Genomic DNA, 20,029 nt, shown 5'->3' on the forward strand with positions numbered 1-20,029 from the left:
TTATTAGTGGTATGTCATTCTTCATAGTTACTGTATCTTTTCTCATGCTGTTGAGCATCTTTGCCATCATTATTCTGAACTCTGACAGGCTACATACTGTGCCCTTGACCGGAATCAAACCTGGGACCCTGCAGTCTGCAGGCCGACACTCTATCCACTGAGCCAAACTGGCTAGGACCCATTTTAATTCTTTATGCCTATGTTTCTCTCTATATATATTTCTTCTTCTCATTACAGCAGTCCTTTTAGCATTTCTTGCACTGCTGGTTTGGTGGTGATAAACCCCTTTAGCCTTTTTTTTTTTAGTCTGGGAAGCTCTTTATTTCACCATCTATTTTGAATGATAGCCTTGCTGGATATAGTAATCTTGGTTTCAGATCCTTGCTTTTCTTTTCTTTTTCTTTTTCTAAAAATATATTTTTATTGATTTCAGAAAGGAAGGGAGAGAGATAGAAACATCAATGATGAGAGAGAATCATCGATTGGCTGCCTTCTCCACGCCCCACAATGGGGATTGAGCCTGCAACCCAGGCATGTGCCCTTGACTGGAATCGAACCTGAGACCCTTCCATCCACAGGCTGACGCTCTATCCACTGAGCCAAACCAGCCATGGCAGATCCTTGCTTTTTATTACCTTGAATACTTCATGCCATATACTACTGGCCTGTAGTTTCTGATGAGAAATCAGCTGGAAGCCTTATAGGAACTCCTTTGTAGATAACAAATTGCTTTCTCTTGCTGCTTTAAGATTCTCTCTTTGTCTTTAATTTTTGGCATTTTAATTATGATGTGTCTAGGAGTGGGCCTGTTTGGGTTCTTCTTGCTTGGGACTCTCTGTGCCTCCTGAACTTGTGTGACTTTCCTTCACCAGGTTAGGGATGTTTTCTGCTGTTATTTCTTCCAACACATTCTCTATCCCTTGCTCACTTTCTCTCCCTTCTGGCACTCCTATTATTCGAATGTTGTTACATTTCATGTTGTCCCACAGCTCCCTTAAGCTGTCCTCCTGTTTTTTAATTGTTTTTTCTTTTTGGTTCTCTGATTGAATGATCTTTTTTCTACTGTCTTCTAATTCACTGATCCAATCCTCGGCTTCCCGTACTCTGCTGTGTATTCCTCCCATTGTGTTCTTTATTAGTGGTATGTCATTCTTCATAGTTACTGTATCTTTTCTCATGCTGTTGAGCATCTTTGCCATCATTATTCTGAACTCTGACAGGCTACATACTGTATGATACTCTGGAAAAGGCAAAACTATGGGGATATTAAAAAGATAAGTTATTTCCAGGGATTGGGAGAAAAAGGGGATAAACAGGTAGAGCACAGAGGATCTTTAGGGCAGTAAAACTATTTTAAATCTTTTTTTAATTTGAAACATGTTCCTTCTAAGTGACCTAGTGTGGGTATAAATAAGGTTGGCCATGAACTGACTGCCTTTGAAGTCAGGTGATAAGTACATGGGGGTTATTATCCTATTATCTCTACTTTTGCTAATTGTAAATTTTCTATAATTAAAGATTTAAAATCTCACTTCCTCAGAGGCTTTCTTTAACCACCCTATCTAAGGTAGATTAACTCTGCCCATGATTTTCTAGCACAGCATCCTACTTTCTTTATAGCACTTACCATGATGGTATTTTATATATTTACTAATTTATTTTTTTCCACTAGAATTTAGTTTCCATGAGAATAAAAACTCTCTGCCTTGTTCACTGCTTAACTGTAGGGCTGAGGCTGGCACACAACGGTGCTCAGTAAATCTCTGTTGCATAGAAGGATAGAAGGAGAGATGGCAGGACTAAAGGACAGAAGCACAGGCTGGGGCAAGAACTAATGCAGAAATACACTTATAACAACACCCTCACCAACAATACCAGAAAAGAGGAACCTTGAGAGGAGGGGAGATTCAATTATCAACCCCTGGGGTCTTTGGAGCCAGGAGACTTCAGGTTTAATTGTTTCTCCAACTGTATGAGAAATATAAACTAGATTTTTTTTTTTTTCCAGTCAGGAACCCTTTCTTTGAATGAAATCTCCTGAAACAACCCAATATGTAAAATAGAAACACATGATAGTCAAAAGCAGATTTATTATTCTAGTCTAGTTTCAAAAACAGAACAAGAAAATCATCCAGTGATTATGAGGAATCCAAAAAAACCTGTCCCAGTAATGCCAACTTCGAGGTAAAGGGCTGACTAGGGCAGCTGAGAAGTGGGATTCTCTGCTTGGCAGGCTTCTTCTCCCTCACTCCATCATGGTTTTCAGGTGAGGAGAATGTTCCTGGCCCTGCTGGGGGTTCCCATGGCCCTGAGCTCATCGTTGTTTTCTGAAATCTTGATCTACCCTGTTTGAGAGAGTAGAATTCCTTCATCAATCCCTCCACTTCCCACTGCTCTTCCTTCAGCCTCCGGCAACAGTGCAGGGCAGCAGGGTCGATGGGGTGTGCTTCTGTGTTGAAGATGTAGCCCCCAGCCCCCAGGATGCACTCCCCATAGGGGGTGATCACTGCATCGAAGGTGGAGCCGTTGTTGTGAATAAAGTTGGTTGGGTCAAACAGAAGGTAGAGGTATTTCACAGTCTCGGCCAGGAAGAAAGACTCCATGCGGTTGTCAAGCTTGTGGTCTCGCAGATCTTTGATCTGCCACGAGGGAGAGGAGAACAAGTCAGAAGAACATTCCAGTGTAGCAGAAAGGGTCAGGGGACCCCGTTAGGAATTCCTGGCCTGCCACTAAACAGCTGAGGGCCTTTGGGCAAATTATTATCACAACTTCCAACTGGGCTTCCTGCTTCCATTCTTACTCTAAAGCATATTTATATCACAAGTCTTACCTCTCACTCATCCACAGAAAACCTCCAGTTGATGCCTCATTTCACAGAGACTAAAAAGCAAAGGACAGGGCCTAACAGGTCCTTGGTGGTCTGGCCCCTCCCCGCCCGACCACTCTGTCCCTTGCTCTTGCAAGTCCAGCCACAAGGCCTTTCTGTTCTGTGAGCCAACAAGCACACTCCCAACCCAGGTTCTTTCAATCTGGAGTACTCTTCCTTCAGACATCCTCATAGCTTGCTCCCTCACTTCTTTCCAGTCTCCACTCAAATGCTTACTCTTCAGAAAGGTCTTCCTTGATCCCTATCTGACCTGAATTCCTATCCGCTTTATCGTACCCTTTTGTGACTATAAACACAGATCTAATGATCCCCTTTAATGACACTGTAAAAACATAGCATCAGTTACTTAGCTAATCCTCTTAATGGCATTAGAGTGGCCACCAGGTTTTTGCTATTGTAAACAACTAATTAGGAGTCTTATAAAGAAAATTTCATACTGAGTTTATGCCATAGATGAGTAAGTTTACTTGCTGCAAACATTTATTTCTAGCTTCTCAGAATTAGTAATACATTTTTTAAATAACAACAACAAAAAACGTAACTAAAATACGAACTTAAAGTACCAGGAATTATTATTCCCTTGTCTGTTTGACAAAGGCCAAGGAGTCAGATGCCTGTTCACATCATTCGCTTTGGAAGACCTCCAAAGGGCTTCATTTTCGTGGAAATAAGTTGAGCATTCCTAAAAGGCCCCAACGGGTTTATCCACTTTGGCTTTTCACACGATACAACATATTGGAAACTAAAACAAACCCATTGCTTTACTTTCCCCGTGTGTGTGTGTGTGTGTGTGTGTGTGTGTGTGTGTGTGTGTGTATGTCTTGTTTTTAAACATATGTATTTATGTTCTACTTATAGAATACAATCACATACAATTTTGAAAAAGACAGTTTTTTGTTTGTTTTTAATCCCTCACCCTAAAAAACAAAAAAACAAAACCTCTGTAGGCTTTTTGGTGAATTTTCTTCCAGACTATTTTCTTACACATCTGGTTTTCAAATGTCTGTCATGACTATTTACATCTTGCCTGCTGGGTCCTCTAAGGATGTGACATGGCTCTCACTCTTGACCCTTTCAATGCATTCTCCACAGTGATCTTTCTAAAATAAAATCAGATTATGTCACTGCTGTGCTGTAAATTCTACCAAGGCTTTCCATTCCAGGCAGAACAAAAGCCGAACTCCTCCCATGGCTTATACAAAGCCCTTCGTGATCCAGGCAACTGCCTACCTCTGGGACACAACCTCCTCCCACTTCCTTCCTTGCTCACTCCAGTCCAGCCACACTGGCCTTCTTTCTGTCTCCCTTCTTTCTCTCTCATTCATGGTTTTCCCTATAGAATGTTACCCCAGGGCTTGGTCTTTTTTTTTTTTTTTTTTCACTATAACCCTCAGCCTAGCACAGTGCCTGACCTGTGAAAAGACATTCAATAAACATCTGTGAGACTAGTAAGGTTGTTTCATTAAGGATCCCTAGGTTTAAATATAAGGCCTCTGAATTTCCCTTCTAGAATACATTTTATAGGCCTTTTCACAAAACTCACCCTTGCAAGCCTATTCCAATAGCTAAAGGATCTCTGATACAGGTAGGAAGCCAACGGTATGGAGTCAAGACTCCAGGAACCAATACTAGTTCCACTTCTACTAACTCTGTGACCTCTGGCAAGGCTCTGCGCTTCTGTTCCTCAGTCTCCCCATCCATAAGATAAAGGCGTTATGTACACCTCTAAGGCCCCTTTCCAGCGCTAATATTCCAGAACTCCCAATGTTCCACCCTTAGAGAGGCTCTTTAATAGCAGGGAGACATTTCCCAATTCTTGAAACCATGGAAACACTTACTGTTGCAAATCCGCATTCCACCTTGCTGATTTTTTCAATGGACTCCACAGCATCCCTTCCAAGTTCTAAGAGGGTGGGATCCCCCGTAGCACGGTAGAGGTACATGGCGCTCTCAATGAGTTCTGCAAAATCCAATGCAAACCCTTCTCAGCCAGTGGCTGATCAAGGAAGGTTCGGGCCCACTTAGGGTAGTGAGAGACTTGTCTCCTCCATACCTTGTCTACAGGGCCCCCACTAGGAGGAACATGGGAGAACTCACTCAATGCTGAGTTTCCAGAGCCTATTGGCCCAAAAGCCTGAAGCTTAGTGGAGACCAGACAAAGGAAGAAACAGGCAGCCAAAATCTCCGGGACAAAGGAAGTGGCAGAGACAGCTGCCTCTCGCCCAGTGTCTGTTCCCTTACTTAGTATCTGTGGCGCCTTCCTTAGTAATAGAATCCCTAATTTTTGCCAAGTACATGGCTGCCAAGACTAACAACCATTCCCAGCAGGTGTGGGGTTAGGGATCCTGATACCATAGAGAACCATAGATAAGACCAGAACATACAAGAGAAATATTTCTATCTTAATTAAGCGACTACATTATTTTTTGTGGGTTTTTTTTTTTTTTTTTTCTGTCACTCATAGCCCAACCTAATCCTAAAACTTAAAGAGTATGGGCTTATCATTACAAGGCCCTTTCTGAGATGGAATGGAACAAAACAGAAAGGCCAACATATTCAAGAGCCAATCTTCAATCTAGTGAGGATGCAGCCATCAGTTCACCATGCTCAGAACAAGGCAACAGTCTTGGCCTATTCAACTGGAATTTTATGTTCACACATGGGCCCCATCTGAAGATAATTATTAACCAACAGGAGTTGGTCCAAATGAGAATATTTATTCTGGAGGGAAGAAAACCCAGGAAAATGTGCTTATTGCTTTCAAATATCTGGAGAGCTATTATGGAAATGCAAGCTTTGACTTCTAGGGTGGCCCCAGTGGGTGGAAACTACCATTCGATAGATTGTTCTACTTCTTTGCCTGCCTTTTCTCAGAGAGGAAAGCTCTCCTTCCTAGACCAACCTCTCTCCTGATTATGCCCTTCCCTGTTTCCTCCTTGATCAGCACTTTCCTCTCTTCTGATTTATTACTGCAAACTCTATTTCTTTTCTTTTTTTTTTTTTCAGAGAAAAGATCTCTGCCTATCTCCCCAGTTTTCTTCTCCTTTTCCCTCCTTTACCCCAAAGGCCTCAAGACAATTGCTAATCTAATTGCTCATTTTAAGACAGACTGTGTCCACTGGTAGGTGAACACACTATGTGCGTTCAAGGAAAGAAACCGTAGTGCTGTTCTGGGAAGTCTTCCCGTCTGCTTCTAGCAGCTGGCTGGGTCAGCGCTCCCAGGCCAGCCAGTGGTTTTCTCTTCCTCACACATGGGCCTGCATTCGCTAGTAATTGCTTTAATTTTCTGTATACGCAACCAACTCTCTAGAGTCTAGAAGATGGTGACAGCTCAAGGTTGAGATTTGAACTTGGAGTGGGAGGGGAACTGCCCTCAGAGGCCTTTAGGCTAGGCCAGTGGTTGGCAAACTCACTAGTCAACAGAGCCAAATATCAACAGTACAACGATTGAAATTTCTTTTGAGAGCCAAATTTTTTAAACTTAAACTTCTTCTAACGCCACTTCTTCAAAATAGACTCGCCCAGGCTGTGGTATTTTGTGGAAGAGCCACACTCAAGGGGCCAAAGAGCCGCATGTGGCTCGTGAGCCGCAGTTTGCCGACCACGGGGCTAGGCTCTGTGTGTCAACATCTGCTGATCAGATGCATGTACCAGAGCATAAGGCACCGGCTAATCTAATTACGGAGTAGTACCCTATCTCCCATTTGCTACTGTTTTGTGGTAGGAAGTGATTGGACTAAGGCATTCCTGGATTCCTGGATGTGACACCTTACTATCCAATTATGCCTTCCTGCCAGCCTATCCTGCAAACAACAGGTTGCCTCTGTAAGTAGTGAGCTCCCTGCCACTGGCGGTAACCACACGGAGACTACATCACCACTTCACACAGCTATTTTGAGGGGATTTCAACTAGAAGACCTCTCAGGTTCTCTCTAACCCTAAAAACTCACATTTAGTCCCAAACTGTCTTCATTTTATCTAGAACACTAGCAATGATACCTTCTGAGAGTTTCCTCTTTTAAAAAAAAGCCATGAGAATATATGCATGAGAAATACCAAGAACAGCAGCCTCTAAGGAGTCAAAAGCGGCTCATTTGCTCTTCCCACTGGCTGTTTTACTCCCTCTTTTGTTCCCTCGCCACAACTCCCATAACAACCCCAATGGGGTAGAGAAGGGCAGAATGGACAGAAGGCACTAGAAGGCCTGTCCCACAGCTAAAAGGCATTCAAGTGGGAAGGTGTGTCAAGTCTAGGACAGTGGTAAGGTAACCTATTTTGGGGTGGAGATGACTATGTGTGCTGACTAAGCTTCCTTCCTCTGTCCCCTATTCCCTTTTCCTCCTTATGACGTTGAATTTTCCTGCAGTGAATCAGAGAATCAGAGCTGGACAGGAACTTACAAGTTTTATCTAGTTTGCAGTCCCTTCCTTCTCTGCTTCATCTTGATTTCTGAGCTGCAAGTGAGGAGGTGGATGAGACCAGATGATTCATTCTTACCTAAAGTCCGTTCCATTTCTTACAATGGAACCATAGTTTATCTGACCCACTGACTTAAGGAAGTTTGCCTATACTTCTTAAATCTTGATGGCAGGAACTCAAAAGGAGTCAACCTGGCTTTTTCCATCTCACTCACTTGCTCCAGTTTGAAAGATCATTAAGATGTAGTTAGGAGACCTGGATTCCAGTCCTAGCTCCTATACTTACAGCTTTGGGCAATCCATTTCAAACCCCCAGGCCTCAGTCTTCTTATGCAAAAAGATGAGGATAAATAATTCCTAGCAAGAAAACCACCCAGAGCCACTGGAAGAATCAGATGGGGGGCACTGAGGGGGAAATGGACTTGTGAACACTTGTGAGGCATGTTAACTTCTAAAGACATGAGGATATGGGGTCCTGAGAGCCAAACCCAATGGCCAGAGGTGCTGCTTACCCGGCCGAAGTGGGTAACCCTCTCGCTTCTCCACTGTGTATCCCTGAGGAATGTTGTAGAATTCTGGGAGCCCCCCAAACTGCTTCCACACAGTGTAGTAGTTAAGGAAGGTCCTCATGGCATTGTCAATGTCCCCGATGAGGCTCTGTAGGAGAGAACTGGTTGTCAGACAGACAGCCACCAGGTATAAAACCCCACAACCTCAGGGAAAAGAAAAGTAAAAGTTTTAGAGCTAAAAAGGCCTGCAATCAAACCCTGGGCTGGCCATTTACTCACTCCAACCAGATACTTACCTTTTCAGAGCTTAATCTATAAGATACAAAATTTAATATACCTCATACATTGTGGGGAGGGACAGAGGTTGTACACAAAGCCCCTGACTGCCAGTACGTGCTAAGTCAATGCTGGACTCTAACAGTTTTTAAATAGGTAAGTCAGCCATTCGGTTCAAAATCTCCCACCCTACACCCCAGCATATAACCGTTTTGTATTAGTTTGTAAACATAAGCAAATATGTATGAGTATATATTATTTCCCCCACATTTAATATAGCTGATTAAATAGATTGTTCTGCAGTTCCCTTTATTCATTTAACAATATATCTTGATCTTTTCCACATAAGTACATAAAGAGCTCCCTCCTCCTATTGCATGGAATTCCACTGTTTGGACCATAATTTAATTAGCTCCTTATGAATAAGCAGTTGACTTGGTTCTAATCTTTTGCTATATCAATGCTGCAATAAATAACTTTGAACATATATCACCTCAAACTTACGCAAAGTGTATCTGTAAGATAAACTTCCAGAATTAGGATTGCTGGATGAGAGAATACATGCATTTGTAATTTTACTAGCTGTTACTAAGTAGCTATTAATATTCAATAAGCTCACAGGGAAACAGCTGACCTTTTAAAATATATATACAATTTTTGAAATATATATTTTTAATTGATTTCAGAGAGGAAAGGAGAGGGGGAGAGAGGTAGAAACATCAATGATGAGAGAAAAATCATTGATTGACTGCCTCCTGCATGGCCCACACTGGGGATCAAGCCCAAAACCCAGGCCTGTGCCCTGACCGGGAATTGAACCATGACCTCCTAGTTCATAGATCGATGCTCAACCACTGAGCCACGCTGACTGGGCCAGCTGACCTTCCTGACATCTCCACTGGATATCTCAGTGATAGGACAAACTTGACTTTTCCCAAGCAAGATTCTTGGTTCCCTCACTTTTCCACAAAGTTGTGTTTCTACTCCTGCCTCTTTTCTTTCTAGTTAATGGCACCAGCGTCTACTGAGTTACTCCAGCCAGAAACCTGGTGGTTGTCCTTGACTCCTCCTTATCCCCACCCCACATCCATTCCATCAGCAATTCCATCTCCCAAAACATCAAGATTTTTCTCTTTATCTCTAGAGCCACCACTTGGTCTGGTCATCAGCAGACCAGACTGTGATGACCTCAAAAGCCTCCTCCCGCCACTTGTGCTCTTGCCCTCTCCAACCCACTGTCCCCAAGGCAGCCAGAGTAACCCTCTTACTCCACACTCCAGACCTCAGGGCTTCCTACAGGCGCAGCATAGAACTGAGGTGACTCACTGTGGTCCTCAAGGCCCTGCACAATCTGGTCACTGCTGACCTTCCATCCATTGATCTTTTCCTTCCCTGGACTATGGCCACATTGCTTTTCTTTGTTTCTGATAAACACCCAACTCTTTCCTGCCTCAGGACCTTCACACACGATATTTCCTCCCCCTGGAACATCATTCCCCGTCCCCAATTCTTCAAGTATTGGCTTTAATATCATCACATCTGAGAGGCTTTCTTGTCTAAAGTTGGTCCCCATCCAATATTCTATTTTAGCCTCTAATTTGTTTCCTTCATTTGCAATTTATTATTTTATCTATTTATCTGTTTTAAGTTTTTCTTTGTGTCTCGCCCCATAAACTTCATGAAGGCAGCGGGCCTGGAACACAGAAGGCATTCAAATATTTGATTAGTAAGTGAATAAACCAATTTAATATCTCTAAGCCTCCTTTCTTCATATGTGAGACAATACTTAGCTCAGTATGTTGTGATGATTCTGAGTAAAGCGCCTGACACATAAATCATTTTTTCATAAAGATTATGTACTACTTAAAAATAAGAGAGCCCCAAAAATTCATTAAGAAATACATTTCCAATAAAATTGCTTTTAGGTTTTATAATTATTTATCAAAATATTGTAAGCTATTATGCTATTTTAATCATTTATAAATTAATAATAACTAAATCCAGAAGAAAACAAATTGAATACTCAGAGCCTATGGTCACAGTGAATTTTTTAATGTTTTTAAGTTCTATGTACTATAGTCAAATTTTGTTACAGAGACATATGATAGAGTATCAATAAAATTTTTCAGCTTAAAATGTAATAATTAGGATTAAATTCTGTTGGGGCCTAGAGTGGAAATACGAGTTCAAAGATAAAAAGGGATGGTATACAACTATTCAAACACGTAAGATAAAAAATATCCAAGGGGCACTTCAAAATTCTTCTAGAGGGGCACTCAAGCAATAAAATTTGAAGATCCTAGGAGAACTGGCCAATATTTAATATTATCAACCAGAGGCCTAGTGCACAAAATTTGTGCACGGGTAGGGCCCCTTGTCCTGGCCGGTGATCAGGGCTGATCAGGGCCTTCCTTCCCTGGCTGCTGGCCAGGGCCTTCCTTCGTTCCACGCCACTCCCTGGTGGTCAGCACACGTCATAGTGAGCAATCGAACTCCCAATCTCCTGGTCAAACTCCCGAGGGGACACTTTGCATATTAGCCTTTTATATATATAGATAAGTTCTCTCTGAGCCTGTTGCCCCATCTGTTTAATAAGAGGGCTGGCTAAAAGTACATAATGGGGGAGTAGTTAAATAAATTACAGTGTCCCTATTCAATGGAATATATGCAGCTGTTTCAAAAAGGTAAAACTTAGCCTTGGCCGGAATGGCTCACTTTTGAAGCATTGGCACACACACCAAAAGGTTGAGGGTTCGATTCCCAGTAAAGGGGACATGCTTGGGTTGCAAGTTTGGGGGGCAACCAATTGATGTGTCTCTCTCACATTGATGTTTCTCTCCCTCCCCCTTCCTCTCTTCCACTCTCTAAATATCAATGGGAAAAAATATCCTTGGGTGAGGATTAACAACAACAGCAAAAAAAGGTAAAACCAAATATGTTATATCAATAAAGGATGATCTCTAAGATATAATCAGTGAAAAAAGAATATGTATATGTCCTATATATAGAAAGAAAAAAGAGGGATATAAATATTCATATATTTATGGATATGGATTTCTGGAAAGATATACAGAAAACAGATAATAGGGGCTGGGTTAGGGAGAGAAGGTGGGGGCTTAAGACTTACTTTACAAGATATTCCCTATTGCGCTTTTCAAATTTACCACTACATCCATGTTATTACCTTTTCTTTAAATTAAAAAAACACACACTAATTTATAAAAATATTTTGGTACACCTAGGGGGTTGATTAGATGGGCTCTAAAATCTCTTCCAGCTACAAGTCTCAGACTGTGTAATAGAAAAAGAAAATGATCGCAGACACAGCAGTCCCAGCTGTTTTCACGCCCTTTCTCAGGCCCGCTGTCAAGAATGAGGAGGTTTGACAGAAATGTTCAGTGGAGAAACAGCTGTTGCCAATGTCTGTTACTGCCCAGCCTGGAAAGACACTCTCCACCTTATATTAACATCAACCCATAGCAAACTGGAAGTTAGGTTCCTGACACCTTAAAGCTCCCCTCGGAAAATTCAGTGAGACAGAATCTTAAATCTGTCCAATTCACTGTCTCTCTTCCATTCCCAAGCCATCCCTCCCAAAAAAGTACTCAAGCAACTAAACTATCTTCTTTGACTCTTACATCAGCATGAGCTTGCTTTGCCAGTTACATAGGAAAATGAACACCCTCTCTGATCATTCCTACCTGAAGACCAGGCCAGTAGGCCTCCAAGGACTGGAAGACTGGCATGGACACAGTCCCCTTGTGCATCTGCACCCACAGGTACCAGTCATCAAAGCGGGTATAATTCCGAATGGCTTTGTTGTATTCTGCAGTGGAGATGGAATAATGGATATGTCAGTGATTAGGGAGACAAAAGGCAGCCCTTGGCAACAGAAGCATGGACTTAAAACTTTTGAAGAATTATTTATGATGGTCTAGCCTCAAAGCAGGCTAGGACGCAATGAGGCAGAGAGGAAGAAGTACGGGGTCTGAAGTCAAACTTCCAGGCTCAAATTCTAGCTCCAGCTTTACCACTTGCTAGCTGTGACGTTAGGCAAGTTTTTCCCTCTTAAGCCTCAGGCTCATTATCTGTAAAGTAGGGAGAGTAATGTTATACACCTCATAGGGTTGTTCAGTCAGTTATTCATTCAACAATATTCACTGAGCACCTACTACATGCCAGGTACCCAGAGCTGGCAAACAAGACTAAGAAAGCTCTCAGCCCTCAGGGAGCTTACATTCTACTGAGAACTTTAATTTATACCTCCCCCTAAATTGTAAATCCATGAGGGCCAGGACTTTTTTTTATTGGTTTCAGAATCCCCAACACTAAGATAGTATATAATACTGATATTGATATATATTAAAGAGAAAGAAGAAGGCAGAGGGAGAGAGAAAGAAAGAGAAACATTGATGTGAGAGAGAAACATCAATCATTTGCTTCCCACAGGCATTCGACCAGGAATAGAACCCGAAACCTGAGCATGTGCCCTGACCAGGAATTGAAGTGGCAACCTTTTAGTGCATGGGATGACACTCAACCAACTGAGCCACATTGGCCAGGGCGATAATCATTCCCAGTAAAGGGGACATGCTTGGTTATATGCATAATACTATCTGAATGAATATGCATAATACTATCTGAATGAATGAAGCATCAAATACACATTCAAATAAATAAGAATCTCAAATAGTGTTGTAAGGAATAAATAAAATAGTCTATGTTCAGTGCTTGACATATCAATGGTACTCAAATATTTGCTGAACAAATTAATGGTATCTATAGTAACAATTATTAGCTGCTCAACAATTCCTCAATATCATTATTAGTAGTGTCTAAGAGCCTGGAGGGTAAAATGTTTGTATTCAACAGGCATTAATCTATGCCCTACCTCATGCAAAGCATTGTGGGAAATACAAAGATGAATATGGCATGGATGATAGAACTATGGATGACAGCTGATTGTAAGAGAGAGGCTGAAGGCCATAAATTCTGAGGAAAGATTAAGCTACTTCTTGGCAAGGTGACATTTAAGCTGGGCCTTGAAGGGTAAATAGAATTTTGGCACATGAAGACAGGAAAAAAGGCAAAGGAAACACATGTGCAATGGCCAAGCAAAAAGATCTCCAGGGCTATACACAGAAAACGCTGGCTCTTGGCAAGAAGGTGACAAGAGGTGTAGTGGGCATCACGTGGACAGTGAACGTCCATGACGGCTTTGAATGCAGATTCAGGTATTCAGAACTGATTCTCTAGGCACTTGGGAACAACTGAAGGTTTATAAATAAACCACAGGTCAACAGGAACAATCCTGGGGAAAGCCCCCTTATCCGGCCTTTACCTAGGAACATGGCCATGAGCTTCTTATCCTGCAGCAGGATGGCTCCTTTCACCAGGTACTCAAAGTAGGAGTCCACACCAGCCCCGATGCCTGCGTCCTGGGCCACCCACTTGCCAGTGAGCACGTCAATGTGGTTGCCAACCTATGAGAGAGACAGATAGTATCAGGAGAGGGGCCAAAACAAAACAAGCATCTCCCCACATCCCTTACTGCCTAGTGAGATGCAAGGGCAAGGCTGGACCATGGCCAGCTTTCCTCCATATCTGTACAGTGGAGATGCATGTCATGCATATTTATGAGGACTTATATCCACACTGGGCAAACAATGAAAAAGAACAATGATTTGGAGGTTTATGTCCTTTCTAGAGTAAGTGTGAGCTGGGAGATAAGAACTTGCTGTTCCCACAATCTGTCTCAGATTTCTCAGAACTCTGCATGTGTTTACAGTGTCTAATTACACAAGACATACTTTACATATTTCCATAAGTCAACTCAGGGAATACAACCAAGAAACCAGTGGAGTGGTTGCTTGTAAGGAGAGGAAAGGGGAAGCTGGGGGCAGGATTCAGAGGAGACTTCACAGGTATCACTGGGTACCTTTTTTGTCTCCTTTGACTTGTACACCATGTGACTCATAAAACCATTTTAAAATAAAATCTAAAACATTTAAATGAAGAAATATTCTGGGGCTCCCCAGCAGCCCCTGAACAACAGATGAACAGATTACTCAGACACAGTCTGAATGTACAAGAGAGGGCTAAGGGGCCCCTGGCTTTAGTAGCCAGAGCAGCCTCTATCGCCTGCCTCATTAGGCGTTTATTGGAATTTTTATCTTTAGATACAATCAGTAGGGTGAGTAATCTTGGGAGGACACATGTTTACATTGTCCTCTAATGCCAGGGTCTTTCTCAGCATCTGCTAGGGTTCAAGGAATCTGGAAAAGGGGCTGTGCATAAATGAATGAAGAGACTAGAGAAGAAATATGAATTTGGAAGGCATGGGAGAAAGCCAGACGGAAACTCAGTTTTAGTGACTAAGCTCCCCGAATGTCCAGATCCCTAGCTTTTTGTTAACACATTTTGCCCTAAAGCAAAGCAGATATACATATCAAAGGTAAGGTTTGGTAAACAGTAAAAGATTATCAGGTTGGGGGGACTGCCCTCAGCTGTCTGGCAGCAGCCAATAATATGTAGATCTTCAGCCCTGCTGAAGCCCCAAGGTTCATCAACCTTTTGATGAACTTCTTGCATTTATGACCTGCTGGAATTAGCCTCCAGCACTCTAGGCAAGGGCATCCAGGGATTAAGCATAAGGATTCCAGTAAACACCTGGGGTTCTGCACATGCACAGGCTTGTTTGGAAAGGTCAAGGAATAATTAGGAGCGACACCTTTGACAGTCCCCTAAGCCTCCCTTAAGTCAGAATTCCAATAAACAGGGCAGGTGGCCTTCCACACACTTCCCTTTCATCAGAATGTCCTCCTTACAACTTTCCAACCAAGTCTCCTGTGCTCCCCAACAGAAATACATTGTCCGTATAACTTAGACCCTGATGGAGGCTGATAACTTCATCTGTTACTCAATCAAAGAAACTACTAACTGCTCTGTGTTAGTTTGGGTCCCCCAGAGAACAGACCCTCAGCAAGGAAGACTGAAAGTAGTTGATTTTGAAGGTGAGTCCCTGAAAACACTAGAAGAGGAAGGGGAAAGGGAGGTAGGGAGGAGACACAGCCCATAAAGGGTGTGCCATCAGGCAAGCTACCACCATGGGAACTAAAGCTCAATCCCAAGAGGAAGATCTGGGAATCAATATAGAGCAGGAGCCTCGGCATTATTTCACCTGAAGGGTGGAGAATTGGGGTGAGTATCCACAAATTCCCATCAATATTAGTCACTGATTGAGAATTACTCCAGGGTTAGCATTAAGTCCTGGTACTTCCAGTTGTAAAGAGCAAGATCCAGACACCAGAAAAAGCTGGTAGGCAAAGAGACACAGATGATGGTGGTTGGAAGACAGGTCAGTGTACATGAAAATGGAAAGGGCTGAGAGGATATGAGCAGGGCACCCAGGATCCACTATGGTCCCAGGACTACAGAAAAAAACTGCCCGTGTTGGACTTAACAGTTACTATAGGTTTTCAGTGGGGGATCTTCTTAAGGGATTTTCAAGGATTCCTCACCAGAGTTTCACTTTTCTTTAAAAAAAAATTTTTTTTTTATTGATTTCAGAGAGGGAGGGAAAAGGAGAGAGATAGAAACATCAATGACGAGAGAGAATCATTGATCGGCTGCCTCCTGCATGCCCCGCACTGGGGATCAAGCCCACAACCCGAGCATGTGCCCTGACTGGGAATTGAACTCTGACCTCCTGTTTCATAGATCGACACTCAACCACTGAGCCATGCTGGCTGGGCAAGTTTCACTTTTCAAGCTGACTTAGAACTAGACTTTGCATAAAATGTGCCTCTACCTGAATCACTTTCAGTCAATAGTCTTTATAAGTTACAACAATTCAGCAAAGGAGATATTAATACATCATCATCACTGCTGAAGCAACTGAGGATCAGACAGGTTGAGTGACTTGCTCAGGGTCACACAGTTTTGATGAAGCAAGGTCTGGGCTCAAACCAAGTTCTGACTAAACCTAATGCTATTTCCTGGACAGCTTTGGCTCATTTACTGTAAGTTTCACTGGATTATCCAGTTTAGGAGCTGAAACTGACCTTAGAGATCAACTGGCCCAACTGTGTTAAGTTCCCATGGGTTAATAGGTATTAGATAGGAAAGGGAAACTCTGGGGTCAAATGGTTTGGTAAATGTTGAGTTAAGCCAAGTTGAATAGATTTATTTATCATAGGATTTAATAACCTTTAACCTGCTCATGTTCATTATGACTCTCCAATTCTATATATAGAATTCCCAAACTTAATTGACTGGGAATGATTTTTTCATAGAATAACCATTCATAATCTCTCAGACCTGACAATCTAAGGTCACCAAATGAGTCAGGGGCATGAAGCATACAACCCACTCCTTAGCAATTGGAGAAGTTCAAAAAGTCATTGCTTAACACACAGCCCTTTTTCCCCACACAGTATGTTCTCTCATGCTCTCTTTCCCTCTATGTTAAAATATGAATTGGATGCTTGGTCTACTTTCAGTGTCATGAGCCTAAGTCCTGGTCCACTCCTGAGGTCACCTCAAGTTGCCTTTGGCTGGATTGCAACTTGTTGCTCAGAGGCCTGACCCTTGTAAGCAGGGGCCAAGGTGGTAACTTGACTCAGACAGGAAGGGTGTAGCCAACCTACCAGCCCAATATCCGACCGGCTCTCCCAGAGGCGCATCAGGGCCATTCTGGCCACGTCTTCAAACACAGGATCACCAGTGAGGCTGCTCAGGGTGGCGAATTCCACAATGAAGGTCCCGATCCCTGCCGTACAGGTGACAGGGGTCTCTCCCGGGTTCACACCATGAAGCAGGTTCACTGTTCCATATGGCATGCCAGTGGGAGTCTGAAAGGCTGAACAATCACAAGATTATGACCCCAGTCAGGAGCAGAGAGGTAGGGATGGCTGGATACAGTCCTGAAGCCTGAGGCCTTGGCCAGCACTCCCCGCTTTATTTCCTGAGTGACCTACTAGAGACTGAGCCGGAGAAGGAAACATGTCCCTGGAGGACCCTTAGTGGCCGCCTAGGCCAGATGCTGGCAAACACTGCTCCACATGACCCTCGGGCTCTCGCCCGTGATGAGGAGGAAAGCAGGGGGCTGCCCCTCCAGGTGGTCACATGCCACACATGCTCACTTTAGATACAGCAGCACTATTTTTACTTATTTTACATTTTGCCTTCAGAGGCCAGGCAGGCAACTGAGTGTGAAGCAGGCGCAGCTTAAGCCATGGGGAGTGGGGGGCTTGTGGCACCCTAAAGAGCATGCCCCATTAGAAGCCACTGAGATACTTTTTAATTTTTTCTTTCAGTTTTATTGAGATATAATTAACATACAGCATTGTATAATTTTAAGGTATATAGCATAACTTGACTTACATATATTGTAAAATAATGACCACAATAAAATTAGTTAAGCCCGGCTGGCATGGCTCAGTGGTTGAGCATCAACCTATAGACCAGGAGGTCATGGTTCAATTCCCAGTCAGGGCACGTGCTCGGGTTGCAGGCTTGATCCCTAGTGTGGGGCGGGCAGGAGGCAGCCGATCAATGATTCTCTCTCGTCATTGATATTTCTCTCCTTCTCCCTTCTTCTCTGAAATAAATAAAAATATATTAAAAATAAATAAATAAATAAATAAATGTACTCTAAAATCACTTGGACTCATGTGAAATAAAAATTTAAAAAAAGATTAGTTAACCTCCATGATCTCATATAAATACAAAAAGAAAAAAAAACATTTGTTTTTTCCTTGTGATGAGAATTTTTAGGATCTACTCTCTTAGCAACTTACAAATACATCATACAGCAGTGTTAACTTGTCATCATGTTGTATACTACATCCCCAATTCTTATTTATCTTGTAATTGGAAGTTTGTATCTTCTGATTCCTCTCATATACTTTCTAAACACTATTTTGAGCAAATGAAACATATCTGTAGATCTAAACACAGGAGCCAATTTGAGATCCTAACTTTACATCAAGAGTTTACGGGCCAAATTATTTTTTTTAATGGACGTAAATCATTAAACTGATGAGGTGGTCCAACCCTCAATTTACAGGTAGCAAAAGTCATGCTTGCAAAGAAGTGACTCAAAGGTCACACACAGAGAGCCGAACAGAGCGGGGATGGGAATGTCTGCCATGGTCCCATTCCCTGTCCCTCTCCCCACAAGCCCTATGCTCTGCCTACCCCACCCTAGTACTTTCCGATTTAAGGCAAGGAACAAGACAGGCAGCCAGAGGCAGAGATTTCCTCTCCAGGCAAAAAGGTACCAAAACATTAACAAAGTCATTAAAACTTCCAAGAACTGCAAGGTTCAGCAACTTTGCTGTAGACGAGAAACTGACCATCTGACAGGCATGAGTAGCAAGCAAGGAAAATGAGAGCAAGAAGGGCTTAAAGGGATATTTCAGAAAAATCAGGCAATGTGAAACACAGGGGGAGTGACAAAATTCTATTTCATGACCTGAATGGTAGATACACTGGTACTTGTTCCAATCTGTACTTTTCAATATGGATATTTCTCAATACAAAATTTTCTTAAATGACATACATGAGAAGGGAGCAACCAGGCAGAGTTTCTTCTAGGGATGAATCACACTGGACATGATGTTTGTAAGGAGACACTCAGGCCATCAGTCATGAGTGAGACCTGAGCCCAGATCACTCACTCTCCTCGGCTCTTCCCCGGGGATGAGAGGCAAGTACTGTGTGAAAGGGAGAAGTGAGATGGCCAAGAGGCTGGTGGGAAGCACAGCGTGATGTGTTTGGATACGACTAGCCCTAAGCCTCCGCCACACCCTGAAGGGAACACAGTGTCCAGCTGATGCTGCTGAGGCCAGCTACTGCCCCGCCAAACGAACACACTGAGGCTTGGCTTGCAGCCCTGCACACAGCTTAGCTAAAAACAAGTCCCTCTCATTCCAAGCACTTTCTCCTTTCTGACCTCGTTTCATGCCTCCCCAAAACCCAATGTTACTAAACAATGAATGGGCTAACAATGAGACCAAGGAAGAAATCAAAAGGTATCTTGAAACAAATGAAAATGAGAACACAACAACCCAAAATCTATGGGACACAGCGAAAGCAGTCCCAAGAGGGAAATTCATAGCATTACAAGTCTATCTCAAGAAACAAGAAAAATCTCAAATAAACAATCTAACTTCACACTTATAGGAACTTGAAAAAGAACAACCAACAAAGCCCAAAGTGAGCAGAAGAAAGGGAATAAACAAAATACAGTCTATAAAAACAACACAAAAGATCAACGAGCCTGGCCGGTGTTGCTCAGTGGTTGAGTGTTGACCTATGAGCCAGAAGGTCTTTGATTCCTGGTCAGGGCACATGCCTGGGTTGCAGGCTCGATTCTCAGTGGGGAGTGTGCAGGAGGCAGCCGATCAATGATTCTCTCTCATCATGGATGTTTCTATCTCTCTCTCCCATTCCCTTCCTCAAGAAAAATAGTACTATGCTAAGTTAAATAAGCCAGTCATAGAAAGATAAGTATCACATGATCTCACTTATATGTGGAATCTAATGAAAAAAATAAATTGATGAACAAAATAGATCCAGAGACATAGAAGCGTGGAATAGACTGACAAATTTCAGAGGGAAGGTGAGGGTGAGGGTGGGTGTGGGGAGTGATTAACCAGGGAACTTACATGCATAGCCCATGGACAAAGACAATAGTGAAGGCCTCAGAGAGGTGTGTGGGGGTGGAGGGGGCCAATGGGAGGGGGAAAACAAACAAAGGTGACATCTGTAATACTTTCAACAATAAATATTTTAAAATAAATGATAAAAAGATATATATTTTTTTAAAGTTTAAACTAAGATCAATGAAAAAAAGAGCTGGTTTCTTTGGAAAGATAAACAAGTTTGACAAAACTTTAATGAGACTCATCAAGGGAGGAGGCGAGTGGGAGGGG

The 20,029-nt window shown here is 42.6% G+C and overlaps 1 protein-coding gene across 2 annotated transcripts in view; it reads right to left on the reverse strand.

Annotated features, from left to right (window-relative positions):
• Window positions 1-2,070: 2,070 nt before the first annotated feature.
• EDEM2 (ER degradation enhancing alpha-mannosidase like protein 2) overlaps window positions 2,071-20,029 on the reverse strand; it is a 33,846-nt gene continuing 15,887 nt past the window's right edge. For both annotated transcript variants that reach the window (XM_054723947.1, XM_008149694.3), the window contains 6 exons: window positions 16,739-16,950; window positions 13,432-13,573; window positions 11,792-11,916; window positions 7,818-7,962; window positions 4,726-4,847; window positions 2,071-2,639 (listed from right to left, as the gene is read on the reverse strand). In XM_054723947.1, the coding sequence (XP_054579922.1) occupies window positions 2,139-2,639; window positions 4,726-4,847; window positions 7,818-7,962; window positions 11,792-11,916; window positions 13,432-13,573; window positions 16,739-16,950 (1,247 nt within the window). In that variant the 3' untranslated portion in view covers window positions 2,071-2,138. The remainder of the gene's footprint in view (window positions 2,640-4,725; window positions 4,848-7,817; window positions 7,963-11,791; window positions 11,917-13,431; window positions 13,574-16,738; window positions 16,951-20,029) is intronic.

Source organism: Eptesicus fuscus, chromosome 12 (assembly GCF_027574615.1).
Source record: "Eptesicus fuscus isolate TK198812 chromosome 12, DD_ASM_mEF_20220401, whole genome shotgun sequence".
Lineage (NCBI taxonomy): Eukaryota > Metazoa > Chordata > Mammalia > Chiroptera > Vespertilionidae > Eptesicus > Eptesicus fuscus.